General features: G+C 42.2%; 1 protein-coding gene and 1 long non-coding RNA gene across 22 annotated transcripts in view; one reads left to right on the top strand and one right to left on the bottom strand.

Annotated features, from left to right (window-relative positions):
* Nucleotides 1-888: 888 nt before the first annotated feature.
* Nucleotides 889-22096, bottom strand: part of BCL11A (BCL11 transcription factor A) — a 100021-nt gene continuing 78813 nt past the window's right edge. For 5 of the 21 annotated variants that reach the window (XM_035272508.3, XM_078348430.1, XM_035272511.3 and 2 more), the window contains exons 3-5: nucleotides 16359-16460; nucleotides 9118-11140; nucleotides 889-1396 (exon numbers count right to left, since the gene is read on the bottom strand). In XM_035272508.3, the coding sequence (XP_035128399.1) occupies nucleotides 9120-11140; nucleotides 16359-16460 (2123 nt within the window). In that variant the 3' untranslated portion in view covers nucleotides 889-1396; nucleotides 9118-9119. The remainder of the gene's footprint in view (nucleotides 1397-9117; nucleotides 11141-16358; nucleotides 16461-22096) is intronic. The other 16 variants (XM_002757732.7, XM_078348433.1, XM_078348431.1 and 13 more) reach the window with 7 other exon arrangements.
* On the top strand, nucleotides 2209-3253 carry LOC144579161 (uncharacterized). The gene is made up of 2 exons (XR_013526093.1): nucleotides 2209-2314; nucleotides 3177-3253. It is a non-coding gene; the product is annotated as an uncharacterized LOC144579161 (long non-coding RNA).

Genomic DNA, 22096 nt, shown 5'->3' with positions numbered 1-22096 from the left:
GGTAATCTAGCCAGAGGGTGAGTGGGTAAGATTTTCCCCACTTTGGTTCACTGCCTGTATGTGAATCTACAGCACACAGGTGTCTGAGCTCTATTATTGACAAACCTATCTTAATAGGCTGTATTGTTTCTAATTCTCTTCCAGATCTCCAAGAAATAAAAAATACCAAACTGAGAAAAGTTCTGTGCAAATTAACTGGGCCAGAAAGAATTTTTACCACCTGTTTGTAGAAGTAACTTGTTTGTGGCACTAAGTTCTAAGGAATGAAGCATTACTGTGATGTGAACCTCTTTCCTCCTATAATCTCCCCCCTGTAAAATCTGCCCCAAATTTCCTGATGTAAGTAGTAAAGAAGTTTTATGTTTGTTTGTCTGCATTAAGATATATTTCCTGAAGGGTTAGGAACCTAAAATTAGAATATTTAATAAGCAACTACTGACATTTATCACCTTCTTTAGGATTTACCACTCACCCAGTGACGTTATCTTTCCTAAGCTAAATTAAAAGACAAATTCAAATTCTGCATGGTAGCCACCAAAAGCATATATTTGAAAAACAGGATTCGGAATGCCATATTATGCATTATTTAACGATATGCAAATTATGTCAGACAGTTAGGAAAACCACACTTCAGCCTTAATAAACAGCAACACTACTACTACATTAATTATGACATTGCTATGATCTATTCCCAAGTTTTGCATTTTGATTCTCCTTGAAAATTTATGCCATCTGATAAGCTGTAACCTATTTCCCCTCCTACGTCTCCTGCCCATTCCTCCTAGCCACCTAATGGGTGTCTGTAGGAAACAGGCACAGAAATACAAAGTCCTAAGCAGCCGCATTGTCTTATAAGCATTAAAAATTACAGAACAAACAAACACCACCTAAAGCTCCAACATTTATTGTGTCAATGTTAAGCACACTTTTTAAAAGACAACATAGAATGTATAGAAACAAGGGGTTGGGGACTCATGCGCATTTCCACAATACGGGTAATTAGGTTGGCTGGTTTCAGAAGGGCCAGGGCATCACTCACGACAGCGATGGTCCTCAGGCCCTCTCTATGGGACTGATTCACTGTTCCAAGGTGGGTCTGTTTTTTTGTTTTTACGTTTTATTAAAAAATATAAATAAAATGGCACTGCAGGCCCAGGCTGGAAGGACTCTGCAGGACTCTGTCTTCGCACAACGGCTTCTTGGAGGCTACTGTCAGAAAACATCACAAACTAGCAGGATGACAGACCACGCTGACGTCGGCTGGGCGGATGCGTCCACCCCGCCCCTGGGGGCTTCAAATTTTCTCAGAATTTAAGGGCTCTCGAGCTTCCATCCGAAAACTGCCACACATCTTGAGCTCTCTGGGTACTACGCCGAATGGGGGTGTGTGAAGAACCTAGAAAGAGGTTGGAGACAGAGGAGGGGAAAAAAAAGTACAGGTGTGACTTGGCCCAATGATTTTCTGTTCTCTAACTAGCTTTTAAAAATTAGAACTTAAACCAACCACAGGTCGAGCCACTGGGATCTTAAGCATGATTTCAAACTCAGTCTCCCCTCCCCAAGTATCTCTGACCTCTGAGTGGCCTTCCCATGCCTCCCACCTTTCCATAGCCCCCAGGAGGACCCAGGTCCCTCCCCGCCCCCCCCCCCGCCCAACTGTATGATAGTCCTAATAAACTCGGGACACACCTGGAAGGAAACACCTGCCCTTATGACTGGGAAAACTTAGTAAGAAACAGTCCTTTGGTTGAGGAGAGCGGGAGAGGGAGGAGGGACGGGGGACACCTTCTCAAAATAATAATAAAATTATAAAGAAACAAAAAATCAAAACTGATGTAAAAGCAGCACAACAAAAACATGAAATGTCATCAAGTTCAACGTCAAAGCAGCCAATGATTTACGAGAGGCGAACAAATCTCTGAAGAGAAAACCAGAACCCAAAATAGTTGCTCTCAAATTGCACCAAAAACTGCCTGTAGTTTCTTTCAAACATGCAGTTTTCTTTTCTTTTTTGGAAGGGGGAAGGCAATGGTGAAGGGAAGAAGGGAGTGGTTATTTTCCTCCGGGGTTTCTCCCTTGCTGTGGACATTGACTTGAAGCAGCAGAACTGGGAGTCCGGATGTGCCGAGGAAGAGGGCTACCACTGTGGCATTCCAGGCCTCGTTGCCATGGCGACCCGAAGCAGGGGCCTGGGGCCTCCTCTCCCCTGACTTGGCGCCGCAGGAGGCCCGGGGTCTGGAGCTCAGCTGCTCTCACGCATCCCACCCCTGAGCAGAGCAGCAGAGACCTGGGCTGAGGGGCATGCTGTGTCCAGGTGGGTTCTGGGGAATCCCATTCCCAGTCCAGCGCTAAGTCACTGTTGTCGAGGCCCCTTTAGCTGATACCCCAAACAAACCCCTTCGTCCAACCTGCTACGAATAATTAAAGCCCTAATAGGCAAAGCATATTATGGGCATGAACTATGTTCACAACTATGTAAAAGCACAGTTCCCTATGGGTTTAGGGGATCCCACTTTAAAGGATACTTGGGGAAGTGGCTAATTTACCTTTTCTACAATCCCTATGAAAGATCTGATATATGTGCTCCCTTGAAATAGTTTTTGCCACTTTACAGAAAGGAAAAACAGTATTTGGATCAACCATCGAGCTGTTTTCAGCCAAGTTTAGGTTCTTAAGTACAATGACCCGTGTGAACTGAATTGGCCTCCGTTCCCACTTGGAAGGGAGGAATTAATGGTATCCCATGACTGTAGATGACGCTGGGAAATAGAGAGAGAGAGAGAGAGAAACAGTCCCATCCCCCTAAACGCTGAGTCACTGGCCATGTGCTATATGTAGTAAATGAAACAGTGGGCTAATGGGATAACGAGATGCCAGCAAGCAAAAGTGTGGACCCAACTATGTCCACAGTTCATAGCTATAGCAGCCCTAGAGTAAATACACATCATCCCAATTCCCTCTATGTGTTCTGATGTCCATTTCTCTAAAAATGGGTTCATTTATTCTCAACTGGGAGAGATGTAGGGCTTTAGGAGACACCTAGGAAAATCTGCTAGATGGCTCATAACTTTTACAAGTTAGTGGTCTTTTAAGAAACATTTTTCCAATCAGGTTGAGTGAACTCTGCCAATCCCATCCTCATACCAGCAAAGTCCCCCCAATTTTTCTTTTCACAGGAAGTTGTCTGAAAAAGAGAATGGGATGGGTACATTCCTGAACACACCAGGCCCAGGGACAATGGAGTCACAGAATCGTAATGAGGAACACACAGTTACAATACAGTCATAAGAAATCGTGTTCATGTGTGTAGGGAGGGGGAAAAGAGGCTTAAAACGAGAAAACACAGTATTTCCTCCCTCAGTCTCTGTGAGTAAAATGCTACAAGCAGAAGAGGATGGGGCCTGAGGCTTCTCAATTCCTTTTCAGGAAGGCCTGAAATAATCCTAGTACCTTTCAGCAAACTGTTAGTGTCTGTGAATAAACCACCTTATTTCCTTACTTCTCCAATTGGAATTACATCTAAGCCATCTCCTGCCACTTCCTTTCAAATTCTCACTCCCAGCATTATGAATATATACAAGATGTACTTATTGCATATACAAAAATGGTATTCAAATAAACAGATCTATATCCACAGAATGCCCTGAGAAAAACTCAACTACTTCACACTTCCTGCTATGGCCGGTGCAAATGAGGAGCTGTGTTCATTCACCTCACTTCTTAGCAACCTTTGTAACGTGTTGGTTCCAGCCCTTTTGTAGGTCCTAAACGGAGAGAGGATAGCAAATGCGTTCAAGAAGGAGGGAATATAGGCACTGGAAGAGCTTCTGGTTTAAAGTCTGTGAGAAACAGAATTTGCTGCATGCCTGTTTATTTAGTTGTTCTCGAATGAAGATTAAAAAGAACATTTTAAGTATCGAGTTCAAGTATGTAGAGAGCATTTCATCAGCACGTCAAGCCTGTTAGAAAAACTAACTTGAGGATTTTGAGAGACATTAAGGTTCATAGTAGTTCCTCATTTAAAAAAAATAGACCACAAATTCATCTTACTGTTGAAAATTTTTGTTATTTTATATTAAGATTTTAAATTTTAGAGTTCCAGATATGAAATATCATTTATAAGTGAAATTCATGTTGGCTAGGTTTTCACGCTTCTATTGTTTATCAGCTTCAGAAATAATATCTTATCAGAAGGCTTCAATAAGTCAGGAGACTAAGTAACCTGAAGAACCTGTCTCCCAATAAATTTATCTAACTTTGGGACCATGTAAATCAAACATAATCTGTGATTTATCACCAGATGTTTGCACTCCTCCCCAGTCCCCATTTGATTTAAGAAATTTGAACAGACAAGTATACAGTATCCATCATTAATTCTGTCTGTCAGGATGCAAAACCTAATTACACTAAGAGCATCATATACTGAGAAATTAAAATGAATACTGTATTTAAAACCTACACAGCTGCACTCATAGCTCCTAATAAAAGAATAATAGGGACACACAGAGGTTTTATGGACATTTAATATGGTGGAGCCAAAGTCACCACATCTAAAGCCAGCATGGCACTGGGGAATTATTTCTATCTGTCTTGATTAGCATTTTGGACTCAGTGTTGGAGAAACCAAATCCAAAACACCTACAGTATATCTTTTCTAAATTCGGTGACATCAAGTTCTCAAGGTACCACACCCCCACCCTGCCCCAGCTCTATGTCATGTTCTCCAACATTCTCTCTCAGTGGATTCCTCTGGCCCCACTCTCCCCTTCCCACTCAAACTGGCTTTTCAGAAGACATAGACTCTCTCTACTTTAGAAAGATGAAAGTATTCTTGCCTAAGATAAAAGGCATGACATGAAAAGGCCACCTCACAGGCACTAGGGCATAAGAACTGAGCAACAAAAAAATGCTACCACAAGAAGACAACAGAACAGCTTTTGTTTTGGTTTTTTACAAAAATAAGAACAATGTCATATTAATTCATCTACACTGGGTACAGGGAGACGATATCACAGAGGTATGTTTTAGTCAAGCAAATAGATGCTGCAACATGCAGTATTTGTAAAACTAACAACACAGATTTCTAAGGAATGGTTTTTTAAATAGACCCAACTGGCTGGTCAAAAGGTAACTGAAGGGTATTCCCACCCTTATTTGCAGTCAGCCAGGAAGACCCTATCAAAACACCTGAAGTAATTTGTAGCGTCTAGGGTCCCTGGGATCTCAGAACCACAAGGCAAACCACTATGCATCTCAGGAAATCAGTGGCTGATTCTAAAGACTTCACTATGTCTGGCTTGTCTGGCTGAACCCCTAGTGGCTGCTTTTTTCTCTCTCTTTCTCTCTCTTTTTCTCCCTCTTTTTTTATTTTTATGTTTGTTACCTGATGCCTTTGTTTCCAGATTTTTAGATTTGAAAAGTGGGATTATTTTGTTACAAGGAAAGAGTCTTACATGGAAACTAAACAGATGATTTTTTTTTTAAAAATCATTTTTACATTATATTATAAGGCAAGGATGGGAGAGTAGAAAAGAACTTTTAGACAACAAGAACAGCAAAAAATCCAAAGGAAATAAAAATTTAAGATGCTATTACCAGCAAGTTTTTTCACTTATATTTGAATGGATTTCTGCTAAGAGATGGAGTAAGTTTTTAACATCAGACTGAAAACACTTTCCATATCTTGAAAATTATTCTAGAACTGTAAAGCCTTAAAACTATTTCCATGGGTTGAGGTATGTCTATTTTAATATAGTAAGTACTTAATGTTCCTTTAGGGTATAATACACGCATCAGAATGCCCATAGAAATAATCCTGAAAAAGACTGACTGGCCTTCTCTTAAAACCTGTTATTTTCTTGAAAGTAATTTACAGAGTGTGTCAAATGAGGACACAAGAAGCTTACAATGTGTACTTTAATTTTTTTTTATTTTTTTCAATAAAGGGACAAAATGGGTGTATGAACAGGTTAATGCAGACAACTGCCAAAAAAACACAGACAGTGGTTTTTCCAATAGAACTTAACAAAGACCAGAAACAAATACAATAAAAAGCCAGGTTGTAATGACCTTTGGTCATCTAAATAAAAAAAAAAAATAAAAACAAAGAAAAATAAAAGATCAAATTAAGTGCCTCTGTTTTGAACAGGGCACATAAGCAATAATAAATAGTGACTCCCATAGTAAAAGATAAAATTTCAAGTTACGACAAACAGCTTTCATTACAGGAATAGAAAAGGCCAATAACAAAATATTCTGCATTGCCATTTACAAAAAAGTATTGACTAAAGCGGGCTTTCTCTTTAATATGCTTTGCATATGAAATTCTTTCCAATCTAAATATAAAGCACCATTTAGTTTTTGGCAATGAAAAAAACTGCAAAACATTGGTTTTTTTTTTTTTTCCTTTTTTTTCTTTCTTTCTTTTACTGCATATGAAGGTAAGATGCTGGAATGTAGGGTGATAGAAGGAAAGGGACAAAAAGCACACTACATAACAAACCAACGTTATTAGCTTGCAGTACTGCATACAGTATGGCAGCAGGAAAAAGGAACAAAAAAGGATATGTACAACCCCTATGACAGTCATCCATGTGACATTCTAGCAGGCTCCCCCAAACCGCCATTATATGGCTTCTCGTCTGTAATGTCACACTTTTTTGTTTCTCTCTTTTTTTTTTGAAGCATACAAATAATTTGCACTATATTATCCTGCCAAATTAAAAAAATATACTGTGGCAGCCTGTCTTTTTTTTTTCCACTACCAAAAAAGGTACATTGATACCTTTTAAGAGAACAAGCAACAGTTAAAAATACAAGCTTCAATATAAATACTATAGTGCCTAACACTAGATGAACATTTAATTCAAATACCATTCTAGAAATACAGAAAAAAGACCATAAATGTATTTTAGCATAGGAATCAACATGAAGTGTGCATTTTCCTATATTTAAGTACTATATAATCTTAAACCTTTCCCCAATGTATGTTTTTTTTTTTTTACAACCTGAAGAGCGGTGTGTATCCAAGGCATAGAATTTCCACTACCATTTTTAAATGGATAACAAGTCTTGTAACACCACCAAGACAATGGAACCCTAAAATGCAGTTCCCCCCTAAACATAATGAAGTGTTTTTTTTAAAAAATTTTTTTCTTAACATTTATATTTAAAAAAGTTTTGTACAAAAAAATCCTTGCACTGTAGAAGCGAAAGCAATCATTCATTTCTATGTTAAGTGTATTCTGTTTCCATTCACAGCGCTTGCAATGTTGCGTCCAAGTAAGTAAGCTCAATAGTCAAGTAAATGGCTGGCAAAGGTTTTTTTTTTTAGTTTTTTAAAAATGCTCATCAATGAGATTGTGTTCAATTTTTTTTTTTTCAGCATTCTTGCAACTTTTCCCTTAAGTATAGACCTGTAAACTGGGAAAATTGTACAGTGCACTTAATTGTCCTATCTGAGCAGGTTTATTTTATACTCAACCTCTGTATCTCTGATTAGAGAAAAGATACAGATATCACAGGCAGAGTCAAGTGCTATTTGAACACCAACTGGGGCAGATGCTAGCTTAATAAAAAAATAAAAAAATAAAAAATAAAATAAAAACAATGAATCCTCTTCCATGTTAACACAAATAGCACACAGTGTATGGAAAAGAAATGAAGTACAACTTTTAGGGAGCACAGACATATATACTGCTACTCTTAAAAATTCTTTCTCTTCTTTCTTTAAGAATGTCACATTTAAATGCAAGTCTTAAGAATTCATAGTTAATCATCATTATATCAATATTAGCTTATATACCTGTTCTAGTTTTAAATGGCAAACAGTACCACGTTGTGCTAATAAATCGTATTTTTTTCTTCTGTTCCCTTTGTCAAATCTTATTGTCAGCCTCTTCTTTTCAATATGGTATACAAGATCTTAAAGTTTCTCATTTGATTGTCCACTTGACAACCAAGTAGATCTGGATCTATTTCTTTTGGTGCCAGAATTTTTTTAAAAGACATTATTAAAGCAAATATCTTCACAAAATGAACTCCTTACTAATGTATTGAATTGTGTTCCAGGGCTTTTGCACATTACACATTCAATTTTAATCATTGTTTAAAAAAAATACAACTTTGGGCAAAACAGCCCATTTCTTTTAAGCTCTCACCAGGAGCAAAGTAGCTTTTATACTGGTATAATCAGTTTTGTTTATAAAATTAAACTAAAGGAAAATGATGATTAACTAGGACATAATGGGTCATAGTTTTAGGTAGCCATTGTTGTGAGAAATACAATATAGAATTATATGCTAGTTCCTAAGGTTTATTACCTCACCCAATGCTGAATTAAGCTACAAGTTTATAACACGTAGAAAGAACCATCAATGTGGTTTTAATAGATCCAAGGCACTCATATTTTAAAACCAAATGATAGAATAAACTTGTTTTTTTGTTGTTGTTAATTTGTCAATTCAAGGCCTTTTTTTCCTCTCTAATTGATACATTTAACCCTTTAGAGACAGATATTTAGCTCATAGAGATTTTTTTCAGCGCTATCTATTCTGTCTATAAAGGGTTAATCCAAAGACTGTTTTTCCTCCACGTTATAAAATAAAACTGTACATGATATGTTTTACAGAATGTATGCAGCATGGTCTTTTTCTCTCTCTCTCTCTTTTTCTCTCAGAACGGAACTGGAAACAGCAACATGTTTGCTCAGCAACGAATTAGGGACAATTTAAAATAGCCATAACATACCATACATGCTGTCTAAGTTTAAAAAAAAACATACACAACATGTAAATTATTGCACAAGAGAAAGGCTCAAAGTTTGCGTAAAATGCAATAGTATTGCCCCATACAGATCATGCATTCAAACGGTGAGAACATAAAGGAAAAAAAAAAAGGAAAAAGAAAAAAGAAGAAAAAGAAAAAAAAACAGGTGTGCTGGTGACAAGCACTCTCATATTCTTAGCTTCATTACTTCTGTTTGTTTGTTTGTTTGTTTGTTTAAATCACATGGGACTAGAAAAAAATCCTACAGGGAGTGGGGCTGGAGGGCGATGGGGAAGGGGAGTGGTGAAAAAGGGGGTGTCAGGTGGGAGTGAGGGAGGGGTATTAATATACCTCTATTCAGTTTTTATATCATTATTCAACACTCGATCACTGTGCCATTTTTTCATGTGTTTCTCCAGGGTACTGTACACGCTAAAAGGCATCTTACAAATTTCACATTTGTAAACGTCCTTCCCCACCTGGCCATGCGTTTTCATGTGCCTGGTGAGCTTGCTACTCTGGGCACAGGCATAGTTGCACAGCTCGCATTTATAAGGCCTTTCGCCCGTGTGGCTTCTCCTGTGGACAGTGAGATTGCTACAGTTCTTGAAGACTTTCCCACAGTACTCACAAGTGTCGCTGCGTCTGCCCTCTTTTGAGCTGGGCCTGCCCGGGCCCGGACCACTAATATGGGGCGTGCTCCCTCCACTTCCCGTGCCGCTGCGCCCCGAGATCCCTCCGTCCAGCTCCCCGGGCGGCGTGGAGAAGCGCAAGCTCCCGTTCTCCGAGGAGTGCTCCGACGAGGAGGCAAAAGGCGATTGTCTGGAGTCTCCGAAGCTAAGGAAGGGATCTTTGAGCTGCCTGGAGGCCGCGTAGCCGGCGAGCCACTGCGAGTACACGTTTTCCGTGTTGGGCATCGCGGCCGGGGGCAGGTCGAACTCCTTCTCGAGCTTGATGCGCTTAGAGAAGGGGCTCAGCGAGCTGGGGCTGCCCAGCAGCAGCTTTTTGGACAGGCCCCCCGAGGCCGACTCTCCCGGGGAGCAGCCGCGGCCGTTAACAGTGCCATCGTCTATGCGGTCCGACTCGCCGGCCACCGAGTCTTCGTCACAAGTGTCCCTGTGGCCCTCAGCCTCGGCCAGGTGGCCGCGCTTATGCTTCTCGCCCAGGACCTGGTGGAAGGCCTCGCTGAAGTGCTGCATGGAGCTGAGCACCATGCCCTGCATGACGTCGGGCAGGGCACGGCTCTCGTCGCCCACGCCCACCACCGCGCCCCGCGAGCTGTTCTCGTGGTGGCGCGCTGCCTCCAGGCTCAGCCCGAAGCCGTAGTCCACCCTCTCGCTCTCTGTCAGCTCCTCCTCCTCCTCTTCCTCCTCTTCTTCCTCTTCCTCGTCGTCCTCCTCTTCCTCCTCGTCCCCGTTCTCCGGGATCAGGTTGGGGTCGTTCTCGCTCTTGAACTTGGCCACCACGGACTTGAGCGCGCTGCTGGCGCTGCCCACCAGGTCGCTGGTGCCGGGTTCCGGGGAGCTGGCGGTGGAGAGACCGTCGTCGGACTTGACTGTCATGGGGGACGACTTGTGCATGTGCGTCTTCATGTGGCGCTTCAGCTTGCTGGCCTGGGTGCACGCGTGGTCGCACAGGTTGCACTTGTAGGGCTTCTCGCCTGTGTGGCTGCGCCGGTGCACCACCAGGTTGCTCTGAAATTTGAACGTCTTGCCGCAGAACTCGCATGACTTGGACTTGACGGGGGGCTGGGAGGGAGGAGGGGCGGATTGCAGAGGAGGGAGGGGGGGCGTCGCCAGGAAGGGTGGCTTGCTACCTGGCTGGAATGGTTGCAGTAACCTTTGCATAGGGCTGGGCCGGCCTGGGGACAGCGGTGGGCTAGACGTGTTCCCTGCCAGCTCTCTAAGTCTCCTAGAGAAATCCATGGCGGGAGGCTCCATAGCCATTGGATTCAACCGCAGCACCCTGTCAAAGGCACTCGGGTGATGGGTGGCCAGGGCCATCTCTTCTGCCCCCAGGCGCTCTATGCGGTGGGGGTCCAAGTGATGTCTCGGTGGTGGACTAAACAGGGGGGGAGTGGGTGGAAAGCGCCCTTCTGCCAGGCCGGAAGCCTCTCTCGATACTGATCCTGGTATTCTTAGCAGGTTAAAGGGGTTATTGTCTGCAATATGAATCCCATGGAGAGGTGGCTGGGAAGGACATTCTGCACCTAGTCCTGAAGGGATACCAACCCGCGGGGTCAGGGGACTTCCGTGTTCGCTTTCTAAGTAGATTCTTAATCCATGAGTGTTCTGTGCGTGTTGCAAGAGAAACCATGCACTGGTGAATGGCTGTTTGCAAGTTGTACATGTGTAGCTGCTGGGCTCATCTTTACCTGCAAAATAATACAACACCAACATCAATGTTTAATCACTGAGGCGGGTATCAGCAATTGCTTATTTATGTTCCACCTCCAGCCTTCCCTGCCCCCACCCCTCAACCCCAAGGCCTAAGCCCTCACTGGCCTAGCCCTGTGCCTAAATTGTGCCTGGCACAACTGAGTGTGCAGCGTGCGAACCCAGTAAATATTGGCCCAACCAGTCTCCCTGCCATTAAACTCGGTTCTAGGAATTTTATAGCCAGTTCCCTAAAGCAGAAAAATCCTGGCTTGAGGATGAAGGTCCCTACATTCTAAGCACCTCAACAATTATCTTCTAAACTTTCCAGTCCCATCAGCCATAGTGTGGGGCAAGCCGTCTCATCTCCATGTGCCTCTATTTCCTCCTCATTAAGTGAGAAACGGACAAGATGACCCAAGGCAACTTTTTGGCTTCCCAAATCCTAGCTTTCTATTCTCCCCTCCGTGGCAGGTGAACTTTCTAAATAGGCAACATTTCAGAGAGACATCAAAAAACGGGGAGAAGGTCAATTCACTACAATGCCCTACGGCCCTGGAGATGCTTTCAGCCTTAGCCTTAAACACACTAATTGTTGATATTGTTAAAATGAGAGGGTACTCATAAAATACTTCCATGGAAAAAAGACTAGCAATATTCTCACATCCCAGCCTGTGGGAGGGTCAATGGATCCTAGTTTTGGTTCCACAACACCTATGGGGCCGCCCATTCTTATATTAAAGAATATTGCAAAAATCTGCAAAGAACTCCATTCAGATTTAACAGGCTGCATCCAATCTTTAGGATTTGTCCCCCAGTCAGATAAATGCAAGTCTAGAAAAGTTAGGAGGAGTGGCTGGTACCGACTTAAGTAGACACAGCATCCTAGTTTAAGGAACAGTTAAAGCAGCCAGCACCATGACAGGCAGCAGGCTGAGAAATGCTACACTATCCTCCTCCTCATTATTGTGAGAGGCTAACAACGTGAACCAAATTATACAACATCCTGCGCCCTCGGCTGAGACTCAGCTCCAGTTGAGAAAGAAACAGAAAGATACAGTTCAGCTAGTCAACTCTGGCCAGTAGCCAAGCCGTCTGGAGAGGGGCCCTGCTTAAGTCACATTATTTCTCTTGCTGAAAAGAACCCAAGAGTGGTAAATGCCACTTTGGCAAAGAAGGGCCAGCTTGACTTCACGAAATCTTTCATTTGGGGAGATGGCTAAATTAAATATATATATATACACACACACACACACACACACACACACACACACATATGGAATAACTAACCAACAGTTTACTAGTCAACTGCAACTTTAAAAAGGGCAGAAGTAATGGTAGCCTAAGGACAAGGATGAGAAAAACAGAAAACTTCCCAGGGATTCTGAAAAAGGGCTTAAAATATAACTAAAAAATAACAAACTTTTCTCCTTCTTTCAAAAGAAGGGCTGCAAGAGTTCCTTAAGGCCACAGCTAGTATCTGTCAGTAACTTTTTAAAAAGGGGGAAAAAAATCTACCAGAGAGGTTAAGAGTGGGAATGAGGAATTAATCAATTATATGATGTCTCCGTTTAGCAAGTCAGAAAGAAAAGCCGGCAGGGTCTTCTCAGGAGCCCCTAAACACTCGTATTCCAAAACAAGCCAGCCTCGCTCAAGCACTTGTCTAAATAATGGACTCCTGCCCTGACCTTGTAATTTACTTTACAATGCATTTATAATCCCACTCAATATATCCCACTCCTGGGTAAATCTCTTTAACAAGATTAGATGGTAAGATACCAAAATTAGGTTTCAAACATTTGTCTAATGTGGAGGTGGGGAAAAAGAAAGATTTTGAAAGAAAACGCTGACATTAGTATCACATTATCTGCTTATTTTGATTTGCCTCCTCTCTTCAAAGGGAAATAAAGAGCTTCATTGAGAGCATTTTCATAAATGTTTTGTTGTTGCTGAACAATAACTCAGGTCCCAAATAGGCTGGAAAAAAACTATCTGGTTCCAACTACATGACCCTCTGTGGCTTCTCCCTGTCCTCCCTAGGTCTCTGGGTGATTATCATACCCGATTAGCCTGACTGTCTGAGTTGGTTAACTAAAAAGATTTGTCTGATAATGCAAGTCGTTAACATGTTCATCACTCCAAATGCCTTAAAATCATATTTTACCTTCTAAAAAATCTATTGAAATCCAGGACTGGATTCATAATTAGTGGTGCTGGTTTCACATGCACCATGAATGTAGTCACTGATAAATGCCGAAATCTGTGGCATAAAGCACTACATCAAGGATCTCATTTGTATCCTTTCAAATGGGCTTAAATGAGAAAAGTCCATTTTATTTTGCTGCCCTGAGCTTCCTAATTTTTATTTTCAGAGCCAGTTATGCGATCATGCTACAGTATGTTAACACTGTGATGTTATCCTCCCCTCTATCTCATGCATCAGGTCAGAGAAAATGGCATTTTATCTTATAATGAGCATACAACATACAGTTTTCACTATCGCACTTTAGTATTCCCATCAACTAGATATTCTAGATCATGAGGGCAGCCAGTGTAATCATAATGTCAATGAGAAGGGCTGTTACGATTGAGACTAAAGATTACATGGAGAGAGCTGCTTTGAAACTGGTAATTATTACCAGTCCACTAATAGCAAATGATGCATTACAATTTCACCATATAATCTGTATTTCACTCGGCTCGTGCCGGTGTACCATATTATATTACAGTGCTCACAGATTCTAAATTCCTAAACTGCAGTCATCAATAAATGTGTTACTTGCCATAATTTGTGAAATTACTTTGTTCATAACATCTTTGATGATTTAGAAAGACCGGAATTGATTTCCTGCATGGCAAAATTAGGGCTACATTGATTTATTGATGTGTAAAATATAGTAATATTCTTCATTTACTCTGATGAAAATCAGCTTCTCAATTTGAGAGCCTCATTGGGCATTCACAGGGATTGTTTTGATTTAGAGCAATAAACTGACACCTGGCCCCTAAGAATAGAAACTTGAGGCATTGAAAGGGTTAAATGAGCTATTAGCCCACCTACTCGGTTTTATTTTATTTCATTTCATTTTACTTTATGGGAAGGAATGATCCCCATTTCTAGTGTGTCACCAATGTGAAAAAGTCATGTGAACTCAGCTTCAAGATTCAGAAGAACAAGGAGGTCTGAGCCCAGAGCCCTGGCTCTATTATTCACTAGCTTGTAACTCTGGGGTAGTCATTTGATTTCTGAGCCTTAGAATTCCTATCTGTAAAATGAGCATAAAAACAGTACCTGTAAAGAATTGTTGGGAGGTTCAAATGACAGACGTGTATAAAAGCCCTCTGTAAACTATCAGGTCCGACATGAATGTGAGTTTTCATTGCTACCAGGGGTGATTAATTACTGAGGGTAATGACTAACCACATTACACACCCGGAACAGCTTCCAGAGGAAGGTCCGAGTCGAGGCCTTAATCCAGGCCAAAAGGAGGCTCTAGTTAAAGAACAGGAATGACTGGTGCATAGCCAAGTACCCATAGGAAAGTGGTATGAGCTCTGGAAGCCAGGGGCAGCAGGTTAATGCCGCCAAGTGGAGTGGGCATCAGGTTTGTTCTAGAGCTTTCTGGACACCCCCAACCCATTTCCACATACCTTGTTCTGGTCACTCCTAAACCAGTCCTGCCGACAGGGGCACCAGCAAACTATGTGCCCTCCCTTTGTGGAAAGGTGGGAGAGGGCAGGGGTTCCCTATCAAGCTCTGACTTTCCTACCAGTCAAATCAAACTCCCTGCTCTCAGGAAAACCAGACTGAAGATAGAGAACTCTGTTTCTCTGGCCAGCAGTGCTTCACCTCTCAACTCCACCCTTCTCTAACTGCCCAACTCCCTTCTTCCCCTTCCTTCCAAAAGTGGCTCTGTTCCCATAGCCCCATGCAGGCCCCAGATGCCCCCAGCAACAGGAGAGCTCTCCCCACCCAGCCAGCATGCAGGGACTTGAAACGTTGAGTCCAACCCCTTAAAGTCTCCGCAGTCTGTGACCTAACCCAGGCTTAGGCCCAGTTGTGGGGGATGGGTAGATGAGGTGCTTTTAACCCCTGAACCACCCAGCCCTGGGGACCTGAGGGCTTATGAAATTCACACAATAACTCTTTGTTACCTAGGATTACCTAGGAGGTAACAAAAATAAACAACTGGCTTTGAATTTGGTCTCAGGGTGCAGCCCTGCTCTTCAGATACCATGTACAAAATGGGTAAGTGTAGTTTCCTCCCATCTAAAAAACAGTCCCCCTTAGAGCCTTCACTCTGGCATCTTGCTCTTTGTTATTCTCTTTCCAAGACTCTTTCCTTTTTTTTTTTCTTTCCACAGCAGGTTATTTTTCATTTACTTTCAAATAAAAATTAGATGTCACACCACTTTTCTTCTTGAACCTGCTTTTTTGTGTTTAGAGTGGAATCACTGCCCACACCACAACCTTTTAGCCATGCACGATTCATACCATGTGTTCCTACACAGAGAAGCAAACTGTATTATTTTCTAAAACAGTATCTTTCAGAAAATATTTGTATAAATGAACAAATTTAAGTTTCATAAAACAGTCCCTACTATAAAAGCTCGCTTGAACAAGTAAACGGTGGTGGTGGTTGTGGTGGTGGTGGTCGTGGTGATGGTGATAGGAGAACTTTCACATTTTAACTACAGCGATTTGCATTTTTCTCTAAAACTAGGAGAAAATTCAAAACATGTGTATACATGTATATATAAAATATTCTATGTTCAAATGCATAAGGAATATGCATTAGAATAACCCTGGAATAACCTTAAACTGTCTCCTTTTGATTCTGGCCTTGGCTAAAGATGTGTGCCATGGACTACACCTGAAGTCCTAAATGAGGCCACAAGAGTGAATGTCCAGTAATAAGTGGGCTCTGAAGGTACAGGCATATTCAGTCACTAGCCATGGAGCCAGACCTGGGGAGAAGACAGGGATGAGCTGCTATCAGCTTCTGGCCTCCAGTGAGGAAAGAAAAAGGGGAGGGAAGAAGTCCCTCTGGGGCTAAGTGGAGGGGGGCAGTGGGTGCCAAGTGAGTAATGGAATAATACATATGCCAATCTATTTTGGAAGTAACTCCCTTCAGTACTTAAAAAGTAAGGGCAATTTCCAGAAACTCTCATCTCTATACACATGGACATTTGTAGAAGAAATAAGACTCAACTTACAAATACCCTGCGGGGCATATTCTGCACTCATCCCGGGCGTGGGGATTAGAGCTCCATGTGCAGAACGAGGGGAGGAGAGGCCCCTCCAGTGCAGAAGTTTATCTGTGAAAGAAACCCAAAATCAAGCACTGCAGCTATAAACAACGTGCATCGTAAACCACAGGATATCACATTTCAGTTCCATTAAAATAGATTAACATCATTACAACAGCCTTGCAGATAGTTAACAGGCCCAAGGCCTGAAACAAAGGAACAGTGGTGAGTTATTTCCCACAGTTTCTGTTTTGTTTTCAATTTTGGTCTTTTTGACAAAAAGGAAGGGGTTTGTTTGAGGAATGGGGAGAGGTGGTCTTTGGTTCATTTGCTTATACGTTGTTGTTTGATTATTGTCTTGTGGAAAGAGATGTGTAGAGAGCAAGGGGAAAACTGGTAATATTATGGGTAGCCTGGAAACATGGGGGGATTTTATCTGCAAGGCTGGTTTACATGCATACATTAACTTTACTTTATAGACAAACCCAAGCAAAAAACAAAATGCTGATAGGGAATGAGTAGATTTGTGAACCATTTTTTATGGGACAGAGTCCCACTCTGGTTACTCTGTTCCTCTGCTCCCCTCCTCCCATGCTATATTTATGATAGGGCCTTCAGTGATAGGGGAACCTTGGGGATTTCTGGACTGGGCTGGACCATACTCTAGAATCCTGTCAATGGGAGACCCTACGTAGACATGGCTTCTCACAATACAAAGCAATAGAAGATAAAGATTAGACTTCTGGGATCCAAATAACTTTGGCCATTAAATGACAAGGAAAGAACCAGCGTTCCAATAATAGCAGCACCCAGAAACCCTGGCCCACCTTCACCATTTTACTGCACTTTGTTGCCTCTGGTGAAGACAAGTGACTTCTCACATTAATAAAATGAATCTAACAGTCAATGAAGCATTTCTAGCACTGAGATATTTGAGAAGAAAATTTAATTTGTGCAACCTGGGGATTTTATGGTTTCTGTGGTAAGTGCCTAGCTTTTCCAAGTCCACCTCTAACTAACCACTTAGATGTCCATCTTGAGACAGACTGGAGGAGATGGTGCAGAAGACGTTCTGTGTGTTCTAGAGGTTTGGAGTTTGTGGTGATTGGGGAGGGTGGGAGAGAAGAAAAACAGACTTTGATGGTGAATAAACAGTATGTTTTCCATTAGCTTAATATTAAGAGCACTTAGAAGTGTTGTTGATATACTCTAGGATAGCAAGTCTCAAGTGTAAAATACATCCTGTTCTCCTTATTTACAGTACACTGCCAAGCACAGCCAGATCAGTTGGGACAAGATTTGCTTTTGCGAAGAGCCTGGTGGGTAACAACGGTGTGCTGCTGAGAAGGCTCTTACACAGACAGCATAGGTCTGCCATCACCAGGCCTGCAGAGGAGGCCTTGGTAGAAGCACTACCTAGCCTGAGACCATCTACAGATGGTCTCATCCTCTCTGACCCAAAACAAAATAAACACTGCAAAGTGAACCAACAAAAGCCGGAAGACCAGACTTAACGAACAAGTATGTCTACATTTGACTGTTTATGTCAAGTGAATAGAGTGTAGCGTAAAACTACTAGAGATTTAGTCATGGTAGTTTTCCATGAGAAATCTGAGAATCCGGCCTTGAGCAGTAGCTCACGCCTATAATCCCAGCACTTTGGGAGGCTGAGGCAGGTGGATCACAAGGTCAAGAGATCAAGACCATCCTGGTCAACATGGTGAAACCCCGTCTCTACTAAAGATACAAAAATTAGCTGGGCATGGTGGCCCGCACCTGTAGTCCCAGCTACTCGGGAGGCTGAGGCAGGAGAATTGCTTGAACCCAGGAGGCGGAGGTTGCGGTGAGCCAAGATCACACCATTGCACTCCAGCCTGGGTAACAAGAACAAAACTCCGTCTCAAAAAAAGAAGAAATCTGAGAATCCATTTTTGCACTTGTTTTTGCCTCAGCCGTTCAATAAGTTTGCTGCCAAAACAGACCTCCTTTTCTCAGGAAACCCACGCAACCCAGGTATCTGTGATCCCAGCATAAAAGCAACAGGTACTTGGATCCTTGTATAGGGAGTGTCTAATTTCAAATTCTCTGCCCCTACTCTGGGAAGAGACCCTGAAGTGCTTCAGCAGGCCTCCAGCAAGAAGTGGGAAAACTGCTAACCTAATTCATGCTTAGCCCCTCACATGAATCTCCAGTTGCCAAACTTATCTACAAACTCATTAGCCCTATATAAGCTGACGCCAGGACGAGATCGCTACAGTCTCAGGCCACGTGGCCAAGTAAGGACTCATCTGAGTATCTGGCAGCAGGGTTTGCTTTTGTTTTTGTTTTCTAAATTGTAAAAAACCTTATCTATCATCAAATCTATCCCTTCATTTTACAGATGGGGAAACTGAGGCTTTGAGAAATTAAATGACTTGCCCATGGCTACACTGATGGTTCACCACAATGTGAAGATAAGAATTTGTCTCCTGACTCCTGATCCAGTGGTCTCTTCCCCTCTGCTGTTCCTGCTGTGGTCTTCAATCACCAACAGGAAGGTCCTGTTTCTACTGATCCATTAGGCCGTACTTAACTGTCTTGCGGGAGGGTCCAGCCCGGCAGTGTTACAAGGGGCTTTCGAAAGGTGCCAATGAACTGACTCAGTCTCACAGTTGGAAAAGAAGGTGTGGGCCTCCCAGCCTCACCTTTGCTGTGTTCACCCTCTACCTCTGCTTCCCCTGCAGAATTAGCCAGCTCAAACCATTTCTATCAGCCTAACAAGCTGTTTACTTTAGAAAAAAAGCACACTGTCTTTGTGAGACTCAGCCTTGCATTTATCTTCCTCCAGGAAGAGGGTCAAAGCAAACCCATTTGGGGACCCCAGCTGATTCTGATGCTTCTTCCACTAAACGCATCCATAATATACTCCTTGGTAAATAGAATCGACATTCCCACATGAACTGGAAATGCTAAATTGTTAATAGCCTCCCTAGGGCTTAACTTCTTGCTATGATGCCTTCAATTATTTCATCACGGCTTAGGCAAAGTAAAGTATCACAATTAATGCTTCTGAGCATCAAACTGGAGGAGCAGCTCTGCCTTCCCAGGCCAAGGCAGGGAAAAAGAGCTGCCCTTGGTTGAGGATCTCTTCTCTGCACACATTCAATTTCATTCTCCCCAGCCAGAGATGGGCTCTGGTTGCTGGCTAGGAAATGAGTGATCTAGTTATGTCCTCTTTCTTTCTTTGTTGGTGCTCTTAGGCAAGTGATTCTCACAGTGTGGACACAGCCCCACCCCCCCATCAGCATCACCTGGCAGTTTTTTGAAAATGCAAATTCTTGAGCACCACCTCAGACTTACTGAATTAGAAATTGAGGGCGGGACAGGGAAGCAGCAGTCTATGTTGAATAAATTCTCCAGGTGATTCTGATGCACACTCAAGTTGAATCAGCACTGCTGTCTTACGAGGTGTGAATGCTGGAAGCTTTTAGATTCCCTGGGCAGAGACCCATGAGCCATGAGGCTGTTCTCCCTCCTGTCCAGGACCCACCTCCTTTAGGACTGGAACAGTCAAAAACAAATTAAGCTTAGGCGATCCCTCAGGGTCCCTCCATTAGGAAATCCAGGCTCCACCCACTGTCTGGCATTGATAAGGACCGGACACAGGTCCAGGCTCTCCATCAGGTTGAGGGCCTTCTTAGCATAAGAGAACACCGAAACCAGCTTATGCCAGACAGACTGTATCCTCGCTGCTTCCATAAAAGCTGACATGTTGGAGAACGCAGCTGTGGCAACTACACGGACAGGGCAGGAAATGGACTCTTGTTTCCCTTTCTGGTCTCTCAAATGGGACACATTTCTCTTTTCTGACTCAATCTTTTTACAAATGCCTTACACTTTTCTGGTGGAAGGTGTTTCAACCTGTTCTATTTCATAAAGGTCTCTATAGATCCAGCATTTCCACTTGGGGCCTCAGAAATGCCTTACACATTATTAGGTTGCAAAGTTTCCTTATGGCTGAATAAAAAAAATGACTCTTATTTTTCAGTTCTCATTAAAAAATCTGCAACAAACTGGGGATGGTTTTGATTTAATGTTACACATTTGGTCACTTTATATTTCTGTATATATTGGGTACCAACTTTTGACACAGAGCTCTAAGCCCAGTGGGATGTCCCTGAAATTTAAGGTCATTAAATCAAGTTTTTTTGGTTTCCTCAAGAACATCTCAAAGATTCCTTGACTGTTAACATGCTATTTGTTTCTGAAACCAATCACTGGGTGTGTAATACAGCCACATTACTGTCTCCTAATCAACAGGTAATAGTGCAGATTTCCAAATGTGCCAAAACAGCTAAACAAAAAGCATCATTCCCACACATTTAATGACTGCTTTGGGAGCCCAACTTTTATCAGGTACTAAAACCACAGGACTCTCCATAGCAGTACATAGATGTGTGTTATTCACTAAAATGTATGTGTGTATGTGTGTGTGTGCATGTGTGTGTGGGGGGGTGTGTGTATATTTCCTAAACATATGTTTTTAGATATTTTCCCTGTGTTTTTTTTTTTTTTCAATGAGACAGGCCCAAAGCAGTAGGGCTGTCCCACATGGAATGGGCCATCTCGTGATGCTGTGACCTCCCTTTCTTTCACCCTGGGTCTTCAAAAAGAGTATGCATGACACCATGATGAGGAGGGGTCTCTATGTCAGTGACAAGCCACAATACAGGACTCCCTACAGTCCTTTCCAGTTCTGTAATCCTCAAGTCCCTCAGTCCCTCCAGGTAGCCACCTTCTAGACTACACTTAAAATGCAACGTGAACATCTGTAAAGTACCCTGGAGGAACCAATTCCAGTTCTGAATCTGATTACTAGGTTCAAGCCACACAAATAACAACAGTGCAGCTAGTCTGAGCTAGAGGGTTCTTTATCTAACTGCAAAGTAAATGTCCTTTCTATTCAGCCACATCTAGCTCTTGACCCCACGTTTACCATAGATACTAGTTCTTCTCGCTTAGATTCTCTGACTTATCAGAGTACTATAGAGCAAACATTAGCTATGCCTGTGTCTTGAGTTGTGTCAATCTGTACTGAAAATGTGCCAGCTTTATCATCACTCACAGACTTCTTAATTAACCTTCTGATATTGTCAAAATCGCATTCTCTTTTGTTCTAGAAATGAGCATTTACATGGCATTTTTTCCCTTCGTTGCTTTTTCACTGGCTAAGATTTTACCAAATCCTGATGCTCTTTAAAAAATGAATTCTGCAAAAACAAAAGAAAGCAATAATCATAGACACTACAATACTGAATTTCTTCCTTGAAACTCGCTCATGGTCCTTAGATTCCTTGATACTTCACCAGTGACTTTGATTACATCAGTCACTCATTTTGAAACTCTCTTCTGATCAATGCTATCCTCTCAAGCCTTGTTTATTCAAACAACAGGTTACTAACTTCACCTTTTAAGAGTAGTCATCCTAGGCTTTTTTTCAATAAAGGGAGGAAGTAAAAATGACATTTTGCATGCCCCTTTATCTATAAAAATGCCAGCCACCAATCTGTCAGGCCTAAACAAAATTTTTCTGCAAGCTGTGTCTTTAACATAAGCAAAGCATATAATTCCAAAAAAAAAAAGAAAAAAAATCTTGCTTTTCTGAAGAATAACTAAGCCGAAGACATTGTGTTCCATCTTTGTGTTGAAATGCAGATTTCCCACTA

Source organism: Callithrix jacchus, chromosome 14, assembly GCF_049354715.1.
Source record: "Callithrix jacchus isolate 240 chromosome 14, calJac240_pri, whole genome shotgun sequence".
NCBI lineage: Eukaryota > Metazoa > Chordata > Mammalia > Primates > Cebidae > Callithrix > Callithrix jacchus.
This window is presented reverse-complemented; position numbering and strand designations above follow the sequence as displayed.